Source organism: Ylistrum balloti, unplaced genomic scaffold, assembly GCF_031769215.1.
Source record: "Ylistrum balloti isolate Yb309-2 unplaced genomic scaffold, AGI_CSIRO_Ybal_v1 Utg370214, whole genome shotgun sequence".
NCBI lineage: Eukaryota > Metazoa > Mollusca > Bivalvia > Pectinida > Pectinidae > Ylistrum > Ylistrum balloti.
In genome coordinates, this window is record NW_026782182.1 from 873,917 (window position 1) to 894,570 (window position 20,654).

Consider the following 20,654-nt stretch of genomic DNA (forward strand, 5'->3'; position numbering starts at 1 on the left):
CCACTAACACGCTACATGTAGATCACTGATGTCCACCATTCTGTGTCTGATGGTCACTTAAAGTACTGTACATTGTAAAGATATTGTTGTTTACCTATATGACCCTGAAGCCGAACACTGATGGCCTCCCACACAGATAGCTCAGGGCTCAGTTTTGTGTTGAGTCAATCCATAAAAGTAATAATTGTCAGAAACATCATTATCTCCTCAATTAAGAGTTCTTTTGGGCTAACATATTAATTACAAGCGTAACTGCAGACTGATGGGAAAGGCTAAAAGTCAAAGCCAACTTCAAAAGATTTAAATATAAATGGCTTCATGGAGAGTAACTGAAAAACCAAGAAAAAAAACTTTTTATGCATAAACATTTTTTTTGTTGATGAATTTTCAAATTAAAGTGAAAAAGTTGTCATTTTCCTTGACACATATAAAGTAAATGTAAGATGTTTTGTATTTGAATAAATTTAAAATTGAGAAAAAATATTTACCACAAAAAATATACACTTGTAATCTTAAATTCACCCCTGAATCAGATAATCGAAACAAAAATAAAACATTCAGAACGTTTCCATAAAAACGGAGATTAATATCACCAGAATACTCTTAGTTTTGAAAAAACATCCAAAATCCTAACAAAATATCACCTGAAATCTGATAGCTTCCTACCAGAATAGAGATTTAATCCAGAATTGGAAATGAACCCTGATTATAGTCGTAGGTGACTACTTTTTTTATGTATTATAGCAAGTATGTTTAATCTACAATCAGCACCGCTCCGATCCATCCCAGTTTCTCTGTATCAGCGTTAAAAACATTCTCTGGGGAACTCATCATATATTTTTTAGTGCTAAGGCAGGTATCACCTGTTAAATGATATGAGTTTACCCGTAAATTTTTTGCCCTGCTGACACTGGAGGTGACTTAGTGCAGGCAGTGGTTACAGGGATGATCTAGTCATTTATCATACCCCCTAGTACATTATATATATGTCTTGTAAACCTACTACAGCACAGGAGGAGGAGAACCACTGATAATATCTCACTAGCTTTAATATGGTTTAGAGGGCAATAATCTTGTTACAAGCAATAAGTCTCCACATATTTATCCCTTAAAAAGATAGGTTTTGCTTGAGTTTTGTGTACCTTACTTCAATTTTTTTTCAGTTTCTTGTCATTAATACACTACCTTTTACTTCACAATTAAAAATCTGATTTTACCAACATCTCTATTTAACAACATCCTGAAATATCTGACAACATGGCACAAACAAGTTTCTCGTAAGTAAACATCATTGTTTTACTTACCTTGCTGTCAATGAAGTCTGGCAGCAATCACTAAACTTACAGTGGCTGCTTTTTCTACTTTCATTTATTTTATATATTGAAGATCAATTTTTATTGTACTAAGTAATGATAAAACAGAGAGGCTATGAATCAAGAGTCAGGCTTTTCTTACTACCTGCAGGGGAATTAGCAAAATATGTTTATAACCTAGGGAAGAGCTCATCATCAAGCCCCTTGAAACAGGTGGTTAGGGAAGAGCTCATCGTCAAGCCTAGTCAACACAGATGATTAAAGCACGAAGCCCTCTATTATAGACACAGTTGACACAGGTTAGAGCTCTTTATTAAACCCATTCCACACAGGTGCAGTTCTGAGTCGAGGAGCTCTTCATTAGGGTTATGAATCCACACAAGTGCTATAAAGGAGGTATTCATTAGGGTGTATCTGTTCCTGAGGAGGTGCCTGCATTGTTGTATAGCATGTTTACACCTCATTAGTCCCACCCTTCCACTGTTTTGTGTTTTAGATGACTGCTTATACCAAAATACTTCCATCTGGTCAAAGGTGGCTCCCCATCCTCCTAAGAATGATCCCCACCCCTCCACCTTTACATAGTACATCACACAAACATCCTACAGGTGCCTGTCCATTTTATCTACAGGTGTCTTCCTGTACTCTCTGTAGTGATATATAGCAGCCGTTCTGCATAATGTAGTTATCATTATACTGCTTTAGTAGTTGTACATTACTGACGATTAAGATGGTCAGCGACCCCCTTAATCCTATGTGGAATATGTAAATATTTAACCCAAATATTCACAAAAGTAAGAGTATAGGAATTTGAAATATGGCCTCATCTAACGTGATTTAAAGTAGATTTATTTTCAAACATATTTATTTATTAATAGTCTATGTAAAATACGTTTACAGTATATAAAAGGTCTTAGTTGTATATTGGAGTTAAATATTGGTTATTATAAAGTGAATGACCATCTCTCATTAAGGTCAAATGATTCTCTCATAATCCTGATTAGTAACGCATTTAGTAACTAGCCTTTGAAAATGTCGTGAATTTTCTCTACAATATGCCATCAACCACACATGGCTTCCAATTTTGATCATGTTGTCAAATCATTCAATATTTAAGTCAAAATAATACATACTCTTCAATATTGTTGGAAATCTTTGGAGCGAAGGTATCATATTACAGAAAAGTACCACTATACTCTCTAATACATTATTTTCAATATGTTATAGGGATTTTTGAAAGTGACTGTTTACATTAAGAATTGATTTCACTGTGTATTCACACCAAGACAAATTGAGGGAGTTTATATAGATATAAAGTGTGCATCACCTCAGAATTCATTCGGTGAAATTTAAACAGGTGAAAATTCCTCAAGTGAAACTTGAATTTGGCAAATGAAATGAATCCGGACAAAGAGAGTGACAATATAACAACTGAATGGAGACAGACAGGTAACAAGAAACTTGAGATTCACTCTCCCAATCTATGACTACATACCTAAGAGAGAGTATGTATTATACATGTATCTATGCGAGTGACATAAACCTTAATTTCCAAACCTACCCAGTCAATGTGACCTGTGTCTGATTTGTATGTGTTACCTGTCATCAATCATGCTTTAAATTACTACAGGTGTAACAAAAACATACCAGTATGGTTTTCTTAATTATGGTGTCAAGTGTTTCATAGAAGTACAGTCAAGGTCACCAAATAGCTGGAAATATCTTTACTGTTTAGACACACTGAAGGTCATTACAGAAGTTTTATAGAAAGTCAATATAATATAAAAGTATAGAAACCAATAGATTTATAAAGTTTTCTCTTTTCTTTTGTCACAAAATAAAACTTAGCCCATAATATTGGTAACACCAGCATCGACAAGTCTTTTTTCATTCCAATTAGAAAGAAGGGTCACCCAATAGTCTGGGAGGTAGAACCTTATGACTTGGCACCAAATTTACATGCAATTATAATTAACTTTTGGACCTATACTGGGTAAAGATACTTTATAGGTTCTCACACTGTCCCTCAAGAATTAAAATAATTTTACGAAGTATATTTGACCTATCTATAATGTACCTCCTATTACAGTGTACATATAATGTTTCGCCATTTTCCTGGTGTAATGATCTGTAAATTCCAACTATTTCTTAAAGGAAACATGTCTACTATAAATTTGACAGCCCACAAACTGAAATATTTCACATCACCACAAAAATACTAGCAAGATATATCAAAGCTGATTATGTCCTGTTTACAGAAATGTCGATTACATTCTTCAAACGTTTGATTTGACAAGCAAACAATTACTGCAGTTGTCCTATAGTCCTCGTATGTCAATAACCCGATATCAAACAAAAAATAAATGTCACATGTGTACAACATATTTCACAAGAAAGGCTAAACAAACATATACATGTCCCTTTCCAGTCGTTAAGGTCAATATTGTCGCAGTGAACTGACCCAGTCATTGAATTGAAGAGCCATCATGTGAAAAGTGAAACTGACCACACTTAAATCTACCTTCTTATTGGTCAATATTGTCACAGGTCAGTCTGCTGTCATGGTTGGTAAGATATTTGACCATAATCAAGTACCCACTGGACTGGTCAGAGTGTAGACAATTATCATTAATGTATTATAACTTCTGAAAATTTTACTCAGAAGATTTCATGTATGTAAAAGCATTATATTTCTACTTGAATGCCTCTTTGATAAATTTGTTGAAACAAATGCCAATTAACATTACCAAATAGATCCTAATCTAAGTCCTAAAACGTTTGGAGTTCACGGTTCAAGCTGAATATTTATCAAAGTATAGTATTGATAATCATACTCTAACACTCCAAGTACTTATCTCCATATTAAGGACTGGCCGTGTCAAGAACCCTTTTGGTATGTAAATTGAATAAATATACTTTGATGCTAATAATATATAGCTCTCTTGATTTGATAGAGTGCTAAACAGATTGATCCACTTATCTCAGAAATGGACCAGAGACCTGACAGTTAAAAACTTTCACTCTGAACAAATAGTTGATAGGATGAAATAATGCTTGCTATCATGTGTGTGTAAATTTGTTGAAGGTCACTGATTGTCTGATCACTTAAATTAAAAAGAAATCACAATATGAAAGAGTGATACTACATGAAGACATTCTATTTATAGAAACAGTGACCTTGACCTCCAATTTACAACCCTGAAACATGATCCCATTTGTGTTAAGAAAGTTGTGTATTTTTTCCCATGGAAAATGAAAGTAAAGATGGATGGAATTTGGGATATATGCAATGGCTTGAAAAAATGTATATTAATGGCTGAGAGGCATAATATAAATGTGTATCAGATATGTGTAGCATTTAACTCATCAGAGTCAGATATTGTAGACCTAAGAAGTGTAATAGTACCCAAACTGAGTACTGTACCTGTAGCTACGGTTTCCACCTTCAGCAAAAGTCTCCCGTATATATACAATTTTATGCACGCAATGAATTTTATATCATGTTTGTACAAATTGATCTGTCTCGTTCAGCCTAATTAAACATGTTAGCTTTGAGCTACATTCACAGGTAGAGTTGTGAATGGCCATCACCTTTAAGGTGTCAATCACCACCACCACCCGCTAGAGTCACCCACCATTGATTGATCACATTCATTCATATTTGTAAAATATTTCTTAAATATCAAAGAACGTCAAACTTCAATCAGTTGGTTTTTAGTTAATACCCTAAGTATATGTAATGTAATATTATATATATTTATACACATGAATATCACATTTTAAAACCACTTGTGAAATAACATTATTGAATGGAGATTTATGATGATATTTCAACCTTCATGTAAATGAATATTGATGACAAATTTAAGTTTCAGATAAGAATAGTACAGGATGATGTTAATTGTTGGATTAATCACAGCATTTGAACAAAACTCGTAATTTCTAGATAAACCAAAATTGTCACAAATTCTTGATGACTTTACATCACTTAAATTTAAGAAAGAAAAAAAGCTTACCTTTCACTCTGACAGTAATAAGATAAGTTTATCTATACAGTAATTTTTGTTGAAAGGAGGGTTATGGAATGTGACGAGTGACACTCTAACATTTAAAAAAAAAGACATCTCTAGGGCATACAATAAATCACCCCAATCAGGACAAAACAAGGGGAAGTAATCCTGACATATTTTGACAAATCATGCCTGAAAAAATTCTTTTGTTTTCTTGGTACTAAAGCATGTTATTTGTTAATGGAATTTCTTGGTAAATGTGTTTTTATATAAGAATCTACTGTATCATTTATAGATACACAAGATCAACCGTTGAAGGTATAATGTTCAATCATGAATAAAAATGTTTGGTATTTTATTTTCCATTTGACAGTTAGGTTTACAGTGCTAGGTATGTTATAGGTATATACAGGTCAAAGTTTAATTACCCATAATCACAGAAAATATATAATTCTAATTCATCTTTTAATGATTTATTGTAATTATTGTAAATTTTATGAAGATAGGGTTTCAAAAAATCTTCTTCCCACAGAAAGGTTTTTAGTGACTTCAGTTATACAGAGAAATCTGTGCAATTATATAAACTGTATCGGTGCACACTAAATATATGTATTATATCAATGAAAGATATATAGCCAACCGTTAAATTTCCAGTAGAACATATGGCCAGTTTTCCAGATTTATTACCTTCCCCTGATAGCTCCCAATAATGACTACATTTAAATACCTTTTGTACAGTCTCTTATATCTATAGTCAATACAGATTTCAATGTCAGTCTTTTAAAGACATCTTTAGCTTTTCCCACACAAAACTGTGTCATTAAACAATAAATATTTCAGTATTTGATATAGGAACTAGTGTCATTCATATTTTACTACCAAACTACAACACACTTATATACTAGAGTACATGCAACTGTTAACATTGACAGATAATGCCAGTTGCTTTACTAGTGCCAGTTGGCTCAAGATGAAGAAGGTACTGTACTATATTATATATTTTTGTCATTATTGATAGATTTATTGAATGCTCAGCATCAAATGACGAAAGAGTGCCCGGGAAGGGAGGTAACTTCCCTGCCAGAAAAACATTTTTTTTTATGTAGGACATCATCTTTACAGACATTGTAAAACAGCTTCAAAGTAGAACTTTTCTTCACTTCCATAACTTCTACATATTGATAAATACTTCATTATACTCTAATTGTTGGAATGTATATCTGCTCAAAAATTTCATTCTCCATGGATTCCCCATCGAATGTGAAAATTAAGGTACAAGATCACTTGCCACCTAATGGGTTTTCCCTAAGCATACTACATGTTTTTCCTGAAAAAAGCCACTTGCCTTTTGATTCTTACATCTGCATCAATGTCAGAATAGCACTGATTAATGTAGAATGCAACCGATATCATTTCCTGACTGTTTTGAAATAAGTGCATTCTATAATTATGCTCATAACACATTGTAAAAAAAAGCAGCAAGGCTTGAATGTAAGCCATTCTTTTCTTTTGAAAAAAAGAAAACCAGTAAAATATCACATTTTTCAAAAATGCACAATTCATCAAAAAATATTTGTATCACAAGCACTTTATAATTTTTCTAAAATAGTTCTATTCCCCATAAAGGCGAATTATTTCAAGCTATTTAAATACTTTACAGTACAATCTTTTAATTTTAGTGAAAATCGTGTAATTTAAGTTTTAATAAACTATATACATTTCCCTTGAACTATTTTAATTTGAAATTAAACAGTACGCTGTATTCAGGGTTTTTTCTAAAGACCATCATTTGATCCTTCAATGTACCTGACAATAGATCTAATATAACAAACGTCTTGCTTCTGAAGTTATTAGCATTCTTTTCCTAAATGTGGTCACAATACCGTTGAAATTCTACACGACTCTAGGTAAATATTACATGCGTGCTAATTGATTTCGACTAAGTCAATAAGCATGCTTGACATGAAAATGCATTCAGGTGTTCACAAAGTGATTGACTGAACTAGTCAGGTAAGGTTTTGTAACATGGTTGTGTGACATGATATTTGACAAAAAAATTTGTTTGTGGAGGTTAGAGGTCACAAGCGTACCTGACCCCTGACAAACCTACCTGTTAATGAGGTGTTTATTACTACAACAGATATACAGGTGTTTAGGCAGGTGTACTGACGTTTATTAAGCATGCATGTCATTTGTTTCACAAAAATTGTTGCTAATTTTGGGTAAAATCTGGAATTAACAAAATAATGCACTAAAACCTTTGATTAAAAATGATGTTTATCAAAGATGTAAAATGACACATTATTTGTGATATGATGAAACCCTACAACTTATATACAGTTTTTCTGCATGTGAATTATCAGGATGGCATGGTCAAGGTCCCCAGCTACCCTAATACAGAGAATTAACTGCTATGTGATGTTTTGTGTAAGGTTTAGTAACACCAATTTTCACCATGAAACGTATAAGATTAAATTCTAGGCAGTTCTTTCTAGTGATCCATCAGATTTTTGACATGATAATTAATACAGGAGTTTATAGTTTTTAGTTATATACAGAGGTTTTACTGATAACCAGGCTCTAGTGATTGCACAACAATCCTTATTCCCTTGCTGGCACATTGCTCACATAATGGGAAAACACTAAAAAAGATTTCATTGATCAAAGTCAAGGTCACTAACATTAATTAACTAAGCAATACACCATCCCAAGGACACCATTGTAAGGTCAAATGATATAACAAATTGAACAAGTTGTTTCAATGATTGAGGTCAATTGACCAAATTACATGATGTGATATGAAGCCTTCCCTTACTGTATCCATGGCACCATATAAGTAGCACAAGGTCAGGTAAATGATTTATAGAAATATGACCCAAAAAAGGTCTTATACATGTAAAAGATAAATAATGTATGATCCCCATTCAAAATAGAGGAGTTTACAAGTATGTACATGTAATCTAAGTTTGATTATAATAAAATATTTCAAGGTTTTTATACAACTTTAATCAATTCAAGATATATTTTTTTTTCCCAAACACATGCAGACCCTGCTATTTGTCAATCGTAGGTAATCTGTACATAAAGTCAGTTTGTAAATTGGTGGATTCATGAGACCTATGAACATTAGCCTGATATTTCTATATTCGATGTTTTTTCTGAATCTAAATCTGTCACTTTGAATACAAACACATGCACGTTTGGCGATAAGATACAAAAAACATTGTGATGCTAAATATACAACAATCCTGCACTTCCTGTGATAGACGTATCAAATATAAACAATAAAATTAATAAAAACTTCTTTCAAAAAACCAATTACCTTTTACATGAAACAGATTGGATAATGAAGCTAAATGGAATTAATTTTCACAAGTGTATATCTTATTTTGGATCCATAAAATATTTCTGGTATGGAAAAAATTATATGTAACATATTTATAAACCTTTTAATACATAAAATGAAGCCTATGGCTACTTTTGTGTTGATTTACTAAAGAGAAGACTTAAGGTGTAATAAAATGAGGACAGATATACAGAATAATTCTTTAAACAGAACACAAAAGCTAGCATGTAAAGTATATCAGTTTTCAAGGCCGTTTTTTAGGGGGTTATATAATGCATTGAAAATCCTGCTATATTACATTGGATATAAATCTCACCATTCCAGATGTTGGCTAATACATTCCGCATGCTACGATACATTGTGTTTTACCGTCTGTTGTACAAGGACCAACAGCTGAGTTGTGGTGCATCTAACCACACCGTCTTGTATCGGTAAATTTTCCAATGTTTGTTTCGTTTAATTGATCTGCCCATTACCTGGTTGCCCACATGATGATAATTCAAAACACATGTACATTCAATCTCTTTGAGATAAAGTGTCTATAATATCATTACAATGTCTATCCGATATATTTATGAAGTTTTTAACAAGATCTGCAGTTTTTGACGGTTGCACTTCTTTATAAACCTGAAATACACATCCCCCATTGTTTTACTGGTTGAGAACCCTGTATACACTGGCAGCTACACAAATATAAAAATATTTCACCTGTCTGATCCTGTTAGGATCTATTAGACTGAGGGGTTTAGTAAGTAGCCTTAATAGTCTGATTTAAGAAAGGGCTTTAAGATATGTATATACATACTAATAAGATTGGGATCTAATTTACGCAAATCACGGGGGTAAGAAACCTGAGAGTACTCGTAATAAGTCTAAAAGACATGCGTGGTTTTATAAGAAATGGTTTTCTACTAATACCTTCACTTCTCACTGATAAAATCAACATGGCTGTTCAATGTTATATAACACTTATCGGATTAGAAATGGTGCTTGATTTCTACTGAACCATGAAATGGTCAGTTGAGTGGTATTCAGTACAAAGTATACTCTGGTCTTAAGGCAAATACATAATTTTACAGTGCAACAATGCTGTTTTTCCCAAACATTCTGAGCTAAAACTATGCTTATAAGTACTTTCTGACAACCCTTAAGATTTTTCGTAAGGAAAGAACCCTACAATAGACTATTGTGTAGAAAGTATTTAAACAATCTACTTTGTTGATGTTATTTACAGTAAACAATTTTCAGGAAATAAAACTGCCACATTTCAACTAATTCTATATAATCAGAACATTTATAAGCAAAAACAAATTAGTTTATCATTTCAACTGATTTCTAAAAAGGGAAATGTCTCCCAACAAAAAAACCAGCGACATGACAAGCATTTTGCAGACTCAAGTGTTCTCTCATAACCTTAGGTGTAGATTTGAGTACATGACTATTCAAGTTTTATTTATCTAGTGAAGGGATGTGAGAAATTTTTAAACTGGTACAACCCATCTAATTTATTATGTACTCAAACTCTCACTTTTCTGAAGAGTGTGCCAGTCATCAGAATAAATTTAAGAAAGCTTAGGGGGTGTAACACTGGGTTTGGAATATGTCCTAGGGGGTGTAACACTGGGTTTGGGGTATGTCTGGGGACAAGGGTTGGGGCATGCATGCTGTTGTTACCATGATGTACTATGACTGTGTCCTGTAATTATGATTTCATACTAAAGTGTAGATTCTTGCCAGAAAAAAGCACCCTTTTCATCCCACAATAGGCCCATGCTCAGTAATAAGCCCAGCCATTGTGTTTTACCGTCTGTTGTACAAGGACTAACAGCTGAGTTGTGGTGCATCTAAGCACACCGTCTTGTATCGGTAAATTTTCCAATGTTTGTTTCGTTGAATTGATCTGCCCATTACATGGTTGCCAATATGATTTTAGATTAAGCAGAAATGACGACAGAAGTTATAATTTTCCTGTAATAAGCCCACATACATACACCTTTAGTTCATAGTTTAGACATACACTCCTAAGGCTGTTTGCAAAATATAAAAGGTAAAATGTTATATTGAAAACTCTTGCTTGTATTCTCATTTTTTGATATATCTTTTTAAACTTTGAAAATTGTATACTGAATGTGATTTTTTTGTTTTTGAAATTGAAATTAGATGTGTATAAACTATTATAAATGAAAGGCAATAGAAAATTTAACAATGGAAACCTTGGATCATATGATATTAGACACTACTTCTGTACCTTACTCTATTATCGTTAGCAACAGGTAAGTCAAGATAGCATCAAAATTTCAGGTAACGTATATGGTTTTATGGTGTCTTAATTACAGTTTAGATACAAAAAAAAATTTAATAGACAAATGATTATCTCATTTGATTCTAGCTCATCTGTGAGAGCTTGAGATTAATATTTTGAAAAATCTTAAAAGCTCTATCACATAAAAAACACTCAAGTAAAAACACCAGTCCCAAAAACTTCATATTCTAAACACTTCCTCAAACTCTAAAGATGTATATGATGCAGGTTGAGTAGAAAAGTAACTAAGAAAGCATACCAGTCTGCACAGGATCAGGATGAAGGGTTAAACTGAGCACAATTTGTAAAGGAAGCTTTAATAGTCAAGATGTCTTGTCTTGATTTCAAAAGATCAATAAAGATAGTAATTCAACCAATCAGAATTATCACATTCAACTTTCAATACTTTTGTTATTGATATAAGAATAATCCCTCAGTAAGACACACCTTTTATTATAGTCTTCATGGTGAGACACCTATAAACAGGTTAGTCCCTCAAGTATACATGTATAGTCTTCCAGGTAGCTAAACTATATATAGCAGTATAGTCCTCCAGGTAGCTAACCAATATATAACAGTATAGTCCTCCAGGTAGCTAACCTATATATAGCAGTATAGTCCTCCAGGTAGCTAACCTATATATAGAGGTATAGTCCTCCAGGTAGCTAACCTATATATAGCAGTATAGTCCTCCAGGTATCTAGCCTATATATAGCAGTACAGTCCTCCAGGTAGCTAACCTATATATAGCAGTACAGTCCTTCAGGTAGCTAAACTATATATAGCAGTATGGTCCTCCAGGTAGCTAACCTATATATAGCAGTATAGTCCTCTAGGTAGCTAACTTATATATAGCAGTATAGTCCTCCATGTATCTAACCTATATATAGCAGTACAGTCCTCCAGGTAGCTAACCTATATTTAGCAGTAGTCCTCTAGGTAGCTTACCTATATATAGCAGTATAGTCCTCCAGATAGCTAACTTATATATAGAACTATAGTCCTCCAAGTAGCTAAACTATATACAGAGGTATAGTCCTATCCAAGTAGCTTATCTATACATAGCTGTATAGTCCTCCAGGTAGCTAACCTATATATAGTGGTATAGTCCTCTAGGTAGCTAATCTATATATAGCAGTACAGTCCTCCAGGTAGCTAACCTATATATAGCAGTAGTCCTCCAGGTAGCTAACCTATATATAGCAGTATATTCCTCCAGGTAGCTAACCTATATATAGCGGTATAGTCCTCCAGGTAGCTAAACTATATATAGCAGTATAGTCCACCAGGTAGCCAACCTATATATAGAGCTATAGTTCTCCAGGTAGCTAACCTATATATAACAGTATAGTCCTCCAGGTAGCTAACCTATATATAGAGGTTAAGTCCTCCAGGTAGCTAACCTATATATGGCGGTATAGTCCTCCAGGTAGCTAACCTATATATAGCTGTATAGTCCTCTAGGTAGCTAACCTATATATAGCAGTATAGTCCTCCAGGTAGCCGGTATAGTTTTTAGTTTTGGTCATCCTGGTAGTTCACCTTTATATACAGGTATGGACCTCCAGATAACAAACCTTTATCCACAGGTATGATCCTTAAGGTATCCCACACATATATTATCCTTCATGTAACTCACCTATATACACAGATATAGACCTCCAGGTAACTCCCCTATATACTGGTATACAGGTATGATTCTCATGGTAACTCAGTGTGTTGAATAGCAAATATTTGTATAAATCTTAAAAAGAATGATAATTTATACTTAACATGTATCTATTTTATCTACAAACAAGATCTTAAAAAAATATCGAACAATAGATACACACTTACCTTCATGTAGATTTCAGTCCATGTTACATGAGGCATTCTTGAAATTATGAATTGTGAAACTTTTTTTAAAGAATAACTTTCTCACAACTTTCAGTCTCTATAATGAAATAAACTGGTTTCCTCCTCAAATCAACTTGAATATATACCAGCAATGATCCATTGTCAGCGAGTGTGTAGGTGATAGCAGCTTCGTAATGAACCACTGCAGTATTGTTGTGTGATCGTGGTAGGGTAACAATTACACTCCCTCCAGACCTCCCCTAGCTACGGTCTGGGTGATACACTAGTTACCACTAACATCAAAATCATAAATCATACCACGAATCAAATGTACGATCAGTTAGTTGTTCCACCAAACATCAGTGCAGTTGACTAATTTTTGTCACTTGCCGCCTCGAAGTTGTGGCTAATCTTGCACGATCTTCCATAGCCCTGTCTATCATTTTCTTTCATCTCTATAAGAAGAGCATTACAATCGTACATGTCTTGTATATATTAAACGATATGCAATGATGCGAAATATGTTTTTCGCTTGTACAGGCATTATAATATTTATTTCAATTTTTTTTCTGTCTCGATGCACATGGTGTAAAAGTGTACTGCACTGCCTTCGATACTCTCCTGAATAGACATTTTCTAGGCCACATTTAAGCCCTCCTATAAACATCTTGTATTGGGCCATTAATCATGACAACAACAATTCTAGTATATTTGCGTAAATCACATTAATTTTGGTATCCGTGCATTCTGTGTCTGTACTGGGCAGTGAATTCGTGTGCTCCATCTTATGATAAAGAAAACATGCTGTGTTTTATCCTAGCAAGGCTGTCCAGTTTTTGCAGTAGCTATCACAAAGCAGGAAGAGCAATGTTTACATTCTGGAAATATCATTTGAAAATATTTTAGATAGCATTTTGACTGCAAATAAAATGAAAGATGCTTGTTCTACCTTTACAACTTTTCTGTCAATTAAAGTCAGACATATTGTAAATCTAAGTGGCCTGACTAAATGATGGTGTTATCACACTGTGTCATTTAAACAATCTGGGCTATTACACTGTATAACAGACTGAGTATGTGATGATGTTATTACACTGAATAACTGAGTATATGATGGTGTTATTACACTGTATAACAGACTGGGTATATGACAGTGTTATTACACTGTATAACAGACTGAGTATATGATGGTGTTATTACACTATATAACAGACTGAGTAGATGATGGTATTATTACACTGTATAACAGACTGAGTATATGATGGTGTTATTACACTGTATAACAGACTGAGTATATGATGGTGTTATTACACTGTATAACAGACTGAGTAGATGATGGTATTATTACACTGTATAACAGACTGAGTATATGATGGTGTTATTACACTGTATAACAGACTGGGTATATGATGGTGTTATTACACTGTATAACAGACTGAGTATATGATGGTGTTATTACACTGTATAACAGACTGAGTATATGATGGTGTTATTACACTGTATAACAGACTGAGTATATGATGGTGTTATTACACTGTATAACAGACTGAGTAGATGACGGTATTATTACACTAACAGACTATAACAGACTGAGTATATGATGGTGTTATTACACTGTATAACAGACTGAGTATATGATGGTGTTATTACACTGTATAACAGACTGAGTAGATGATGGTGTTATTACACTGTATAACAGACTGAGTATATGATGGTGTTATTACACTGTATAACAGACTGAGTAGATGATGGTGTTATTACACTGTATAACAGACTGAGTATATGACGGTGTTATTACACTGTATAACAGACTGAGTAGATGACGGTGTTATTACACTGTATAACAGACTGAGTAGATGACGGTGTTATTACACTGTATAACAGACTGAGTATATGATGGTGTTATTACACTGTATAACAGACTGAGTAGATGACGGTGTTATTACACTGTATAACAGACTGAGTAGATGACGGTGTTATTACACTGTATAACAGACTGAGTATATGATGGTGTTATTACACTGAGTATATGATGGTGTTATTACACTGTGTAACAGACTGGGTATATGATGGTGTTATTACACTGTATAACAGACTGAGTATATGATGGTGTTATTACACTGTATAACAGACTGAGTATATGATGGTGTTATTACACTGTATAACAGACTGAGTATATGATGGTGTTATTACACTGTATAACAGACTGAGTATATGATGGTGTTATTACACTGTATAATGAACTGAGTATATGATGGTGTTATTACACTGTATAACAGACTGGGTATATGATGGTGTTATTACACTGTATAACAGACTGGGTATATGATGGTGTTATTACACTGTATAACAGACTGGGTATATGATGGTGTTATTACACTGTATAACAGCATGGGTATATGATGATGTTATTACACTGTATAACAGACTGAGTATATGATGGTGTTATTACACTGTATAATGAACTGAGTATATGATGGTGTTATTACACTGTATAACAGATTGAGTATATGATGGTGTTATTACACTGTATAACAGACTGAGTACATGATGGTGTAATTACACTGTATAATGAACTGAGTATATGATGGTGTTATTACACTGTATAACAGACTGAGTATATGATGGTGTTATTACACTGTATAACAGACTGAGTATATGATGGTGTTATTACACTGTATAACAGACTGAGTATATGATGGTGTTATTACACTGTATAATGAACTGAGTATATGATGGTGTTATTACACTGTATAACAGACTGAGTATATGATGGTGTTATTACACTGTATAACGTACTGTGTATATGATGGTGTTATTACACTGTATAACAGACTGGGTATATGACAGTGTTATTACACTGTATAACAGACTGAGTACATGATGGTGTTATTACACTGTATAACAGACTGAGTATATGATGGTGTTATTACACTGTATAATGAACTGAGTATATGATGGTGTTATTACACTGTATAACAGACTGAGTATATGATGGTGTTATTACACTGTATAACGAACTGGGTATATGATGGTGTTATTACACTGTATAACAGACTGAGTATATGATGGTGTTATTACACTGTATAACGAACTGGGTATATGATGGTGTTATTACACTGTATAACAGACTGGGTATATGACAGTGTTATTACACTGTATAACAGACTGAGTACATGATGGTGTTATTACACTGTATAACAGACTGAGTATATGATGGTGTTATTACACTGTATAATGAACTGAGTATATGATGGTGTTATTACACTGTATAACAGACTGAGTATATGATGGTGTTATTACACTGTATAACGAACTGGGTATATGATGGTGTTATTACACTGTATAACAGACTGGGTATATGACAGTGTTATTACACTGTATAACAGACTGAGTATATGATGGTGTTATCACACTGTATAACAGACTGAGTATATGATGGTGTTATTACACTATATAACAGACTGGGTATATGATGGTGTTATTACACTGTATAACAGCCTGAGTATATGATGGTGTTATTACCATGTATAACAACCTCAGTATATGACACTGAAGCAGATGTACTAAGAATCAGGACTCTGCAGTGTTGAAGGTTTCCTGTTACATAAACAGTCAACTTTTTTTTGCTGCAATATGGCAAATATCCAAGTGTGTAACCATCTTTAAAAGTACAAATCACAATTCATGCATGGGAATGATTACAGTACATAATGTGTTGACAGTTCAGTGATAAAGGATCCAGAGAGTTACCTCCCCTTTGGACAGTATAATACTTTTCAGCAGTTGTTTTACTTTATGTACTTAAGCACGGTGTAAAATGTCATTTTGAGACTTTAGTAAATCATCATTTTTTTGTAAGCAAAATCTTTCTGACTTATTTATGTGAAGTTTAACTTAATTAAATTCAAAATCACAAGGAGCAAATTATAAAAGTGCCTTAAAACAGAACAGAAAACTTCATCAATAAATAACAAAACACTGATAAAAGTTGATCAGTGGTTTAAAAAAATATGAAATGTGTATCGATGGCCGAACAGACAGATAAAGATAAAACAGTAACTCAAAGAGTCAAGAAAGCTCATTAGTGCCTGTAGAAACACAGGTGAAATTTCACCAATGGCTGAGACACTGATGAAAGTTCATCAATGGTTGTAGAATCATGACTTAAAATACTGATGAACTTTCATCAGTGACTGAAAAACGGATCACTTCATCTAGAAACAGTGTACGTTTTTTGGAACCACTCAAAGAGGTTCACCTGAAACCTTTGACATTCCAAGAATCATCATGTTCATGACATAAGTTGGCAGGATACAGTGGCTTATCAAATCTAGGGACACACTAATGAGAGAGGTGTATTCTTCATACACAAGTAAAGCAGATGTTGTACTGAAGACAAATCCAGCTACTGTATAGTCACACACACACACACATATTTAGTACACTCAATGTATTAATGGACACAAGATATTTGTATAGAGATCGAAAAAACCTCTAGCTTCTGAATGTCACTCAATATGCATTAAAGCAACCTGGGGTGTATGACCTAGAGAATAAGCCCTTGATAAATATTCATAATACTGCTAGCCTACTTAAAGTGGTGATGACAAATGGAATGTGGCTGAGAGTGACAAAACACATATTGTGGTTAAAATTGTGCCATGGAATATCTCTACAGCCGACAGTTGTTTATAATCATATTCAAATACAAGTCAATAAATGTGAAATATGTATCTAAGTTAGAAATTTTTAAAAAATTATTGTAAGATTTTTTTTTGCCTGTGAGTAAATATTAAATTTGAAGAACATATTTAATGTATGTTACACTCACAATGGAAATGACATCAGAATTTAACAATATATGACGTGAAAAACTTTATTTTCACAAATTAATTTTAAAAGTACAGACAGATTGAGCCAACCCAGACAATTTTCTTCATAAAATCAATCATGCATATGAAAGAAAACCCACACAAGAGGAGATCTTAATCAGCTCAATTAACAGTACAATGTAATTACAATTCTAGTTTAGGGACAAAAAAGTCACAAAAAATGGACCACCCTCTGATATGGAATGAAATATTAATCAATTAGTAAATGAATCCATTAATTAAAACTGCGTAAAATCCACACAGTGCTATATAGAAATGTTCGCTTGACTCATCTTTTAGCTTCTGCTTACTTGCAGCAAACATATCCATCCTATCTTAACCATTTTTCAAAGTCAATTCAAAGTTTAAATCCAACTGTAAAACATTAAATTAGATTTTCAGATTTAATATAAAATTTCATCCTACATGAAATTGTTATTATGTCAATTGAAATTTCATCTCTGGGGGCATATCTTGAACTGAGGTGCTTGGTTTAGATTCAGAAACAATAAAAGTCCTTGTCTTATCCCTCCAGTTTTTCTATAGCCACTCCTACCTTCTGGAGATAAAACCTGTTTATTATCTTTATCATTATTGTATGATTGTATGAAATATCATACTTATATGTAGTATCTATTATTGACCTCGTTCCTATCTTTTTAGGGAATTATTTGGTCAGAGAAGTGTAAACAAACTAACTACTGTTTGGGACCAGGTCTGTAGTGGAACCTCAATGAAGCAGTACTCAACATTTGTGTTAAGTGACGGCTTGTTAGTAATATTTTATCAATTATATTTTCTATCATACAGATAAACTAGATATGTGAAGGGTTGTTCAGATTGTTAAAGATTAGCTCATTTTGTGAAAGTGTTTCACTTTGATGTAAGTATAACACAACAGGGTCGTTGTCTCCTGTTTTAAGGATATTGCTCGGAGGTGTAAAACACTTGAGATACCTAAATGTAACGTCATTAAAAGCTCTATATTTGAGAAAACACTTAGGGAAGATTTTTTTTAAAATTCTTAATGTAGAATGTAAAAGTATCTCTAAGCACTGTCCTTACATGATACCTCATTATCATAAATGTTTTCAGGGTTTACACCTTCTTAAGTATCAAATACAAAATTAAGCTTGTATGAATAGGATTTCATTCTGAACTGCAATTGTAGTCAGTTAAGTAGTTTAACTATTCACCTTGATATATTTGACCTATGACTTTATCACATTTCCTTTGACCTTTGACTTATCTCATTTCTTGTGACCTCTGACTGATTATCTCTTTCTTTTGACCTTTGACTTATGATCTTGTTACTTTTGACCTTTGACTTATCATCTTGTTTCTTTTGACCTTTGACTTATTATCTTGTTTCTTTTGACCTTTGACTTATTATCTCATTTCTTTTACCCTAAGGCTTATAATCTCATTTCTATTGATCTTTGAGACTTGTTATCTTATTTCTTTTGATATTTGACTTATTGCATCTCTAAACCTGTTCTTTATTAAATCACATCTCCATTTCTTTGACATTTACATCATTGCACACATCATCAATGCCTTTTGACCTGTAACTACTGAGAGCTGACCTTTAATTCATGTACACACTTTTTTTTCCATATTCCCCAAAAACAACTAACCGCTTTACAGATACCAAATTTATTCTGAAATAAACCTATAGGGCTTACATATGAAAGTTAAGCTCTCTGTAGGGAGACAGGCTTATTCCAGGATAATGCACTTTTCTAATGAAAATGCAATGAATATTGTTGGGTGTATTACCAGGCATTGTGTTATTGTTGGGTGTATAACCAGGCATTGTGTTATTGTTGGGTGTATAACCAGGCATTGTGTTATTGTTGGGTGTATAACCAGGCATTGTGTTATTGTTGGGTGTATAGCCAGGCATTGTCTTATTGTTGGGTGTATAGCCAGGCATTGTGTTATTGTTGGGTGTATAACCAGGCATTGTGTTATTGTTGGGTGTATAACCAGGCATTGTGTTATTGTTGGGTGTATAACCAGGCATTGTGTTATTGTTGGGTGTATAACCAGGCATTGTGTTATTGTTGGGTGTATAACCAGGCATTGTGTTATTGTTGGGTGTATAACCAGGCATTGTGTTATTGTTGGGTGTATAACCAGGCATTGTGTTATTGTTGGGTGTATAACCAGGCATTGTGTTATTGTTGGGTGTATAACCAGGCATTGTGTTATTGTTGGGTGTATAACCAGGCATTGTGTTATTGTTGGGTGTATAACCAGGCATTGTGTTATTGTTGGGTGTATAACCAGGCATTGTGTTATTGTTGGGTGTATAACCAGGCATTGTGTTATTGTTGGGTGTATAACCAGGCATTGTGTTATTGTTGGGTGTATAACCAGGCATTGTGTTATTGTTGGGTGTATAACCAGGCATTGTGTTATTGTTGGGTGTATAACCAGGCATTGTGTTATTGTTGGGTGTATAACCAGGCATTGTGTTATTGTTGGGTGTATAACCAGGCATTGTCTTATTGTTGGGTGTATAACCAGGCATTGTCTTATTGTTGGGTGTATAACCAGGCATTGTGTTATTGTTGGGTGTATAACCAGGCAATGTCTTATTGCTTGGTAAAGTGCTGGAGCAATGAGTCACAAATGATATCCTTAAATGACAAGCTGATTTCTATAAATAATTATTATGGCAAAGTGTTAAAAATTCACATCCAGGTCCTTACATTTCATCGGTTGGAAAATAACAAAATTATATTGTAATTACAGTTCAGTCAGCAATAAAATGAAAAAAAAAATAAACATTACATTCAAAGAAAGCCCAAATTTAAAACTAATCAATTATAACATAATTTGAATATATTCAAATTTTATATGTAATTTTGTTCATTCAACAATTTTATTCTTTTCAAATCCAACTTAGGATATTTGTTGCTTTGTCATACAACAACAATTAAAGGACTGTAGAAAAAAGTAATAAAC

The 20,654-nt window shown here is 33.4% G+C and overlaps 2 protein-coding genes across 3 annotated transcripts in view; both read right to left on the minus strand.

Moving 5' to 3' along the window:
- Positions 1 to 20,654, minus strand: part of LOC132551764 (semaphorin-5A-like) — a 92,699-nt gene that overhangs the window by 58,239 nt on the left and 13,806 nt on the right. Inside the window, exon 1 of one of the 2 annotated variants that reach the window (XM_060215900.1) lies at positions 12,808 to 13,215. The exons of the other annotated variant lie outside the window; for it this stretch is intronic. The gene's annotated coding sequence lies outside the window, so the exon portion shown is untranslated. Of the gene's footprint in view, positions 1 to 12,807; positions 13,216 to 20,654 lie in introns of those variants that run through there. 2 annotated transcript variants of the gene reach the window in all.
- LOC132551793 (adhesive plaque matrix protein-like) lies at positions 19,363 to 20,247 on the minus strand. The gene has a single exon (XM_060215937.1). It carries the CDS (start codon positions 20,245 to 20,247, stop codon positions 19,363 to 19,365), a length of 885 nt encoding a protein of 294 aa, XP_060071920.1.

What these genes read in the sequence shown, in the direction of transcription:
- LOC132551793 (XM_060215937.1), bottom strand. Translation starts at nt 20,247, where the DNA reads ATGCCTGGTTATACACCCAACAATAAGACAATGCCTGGTTATACACCC.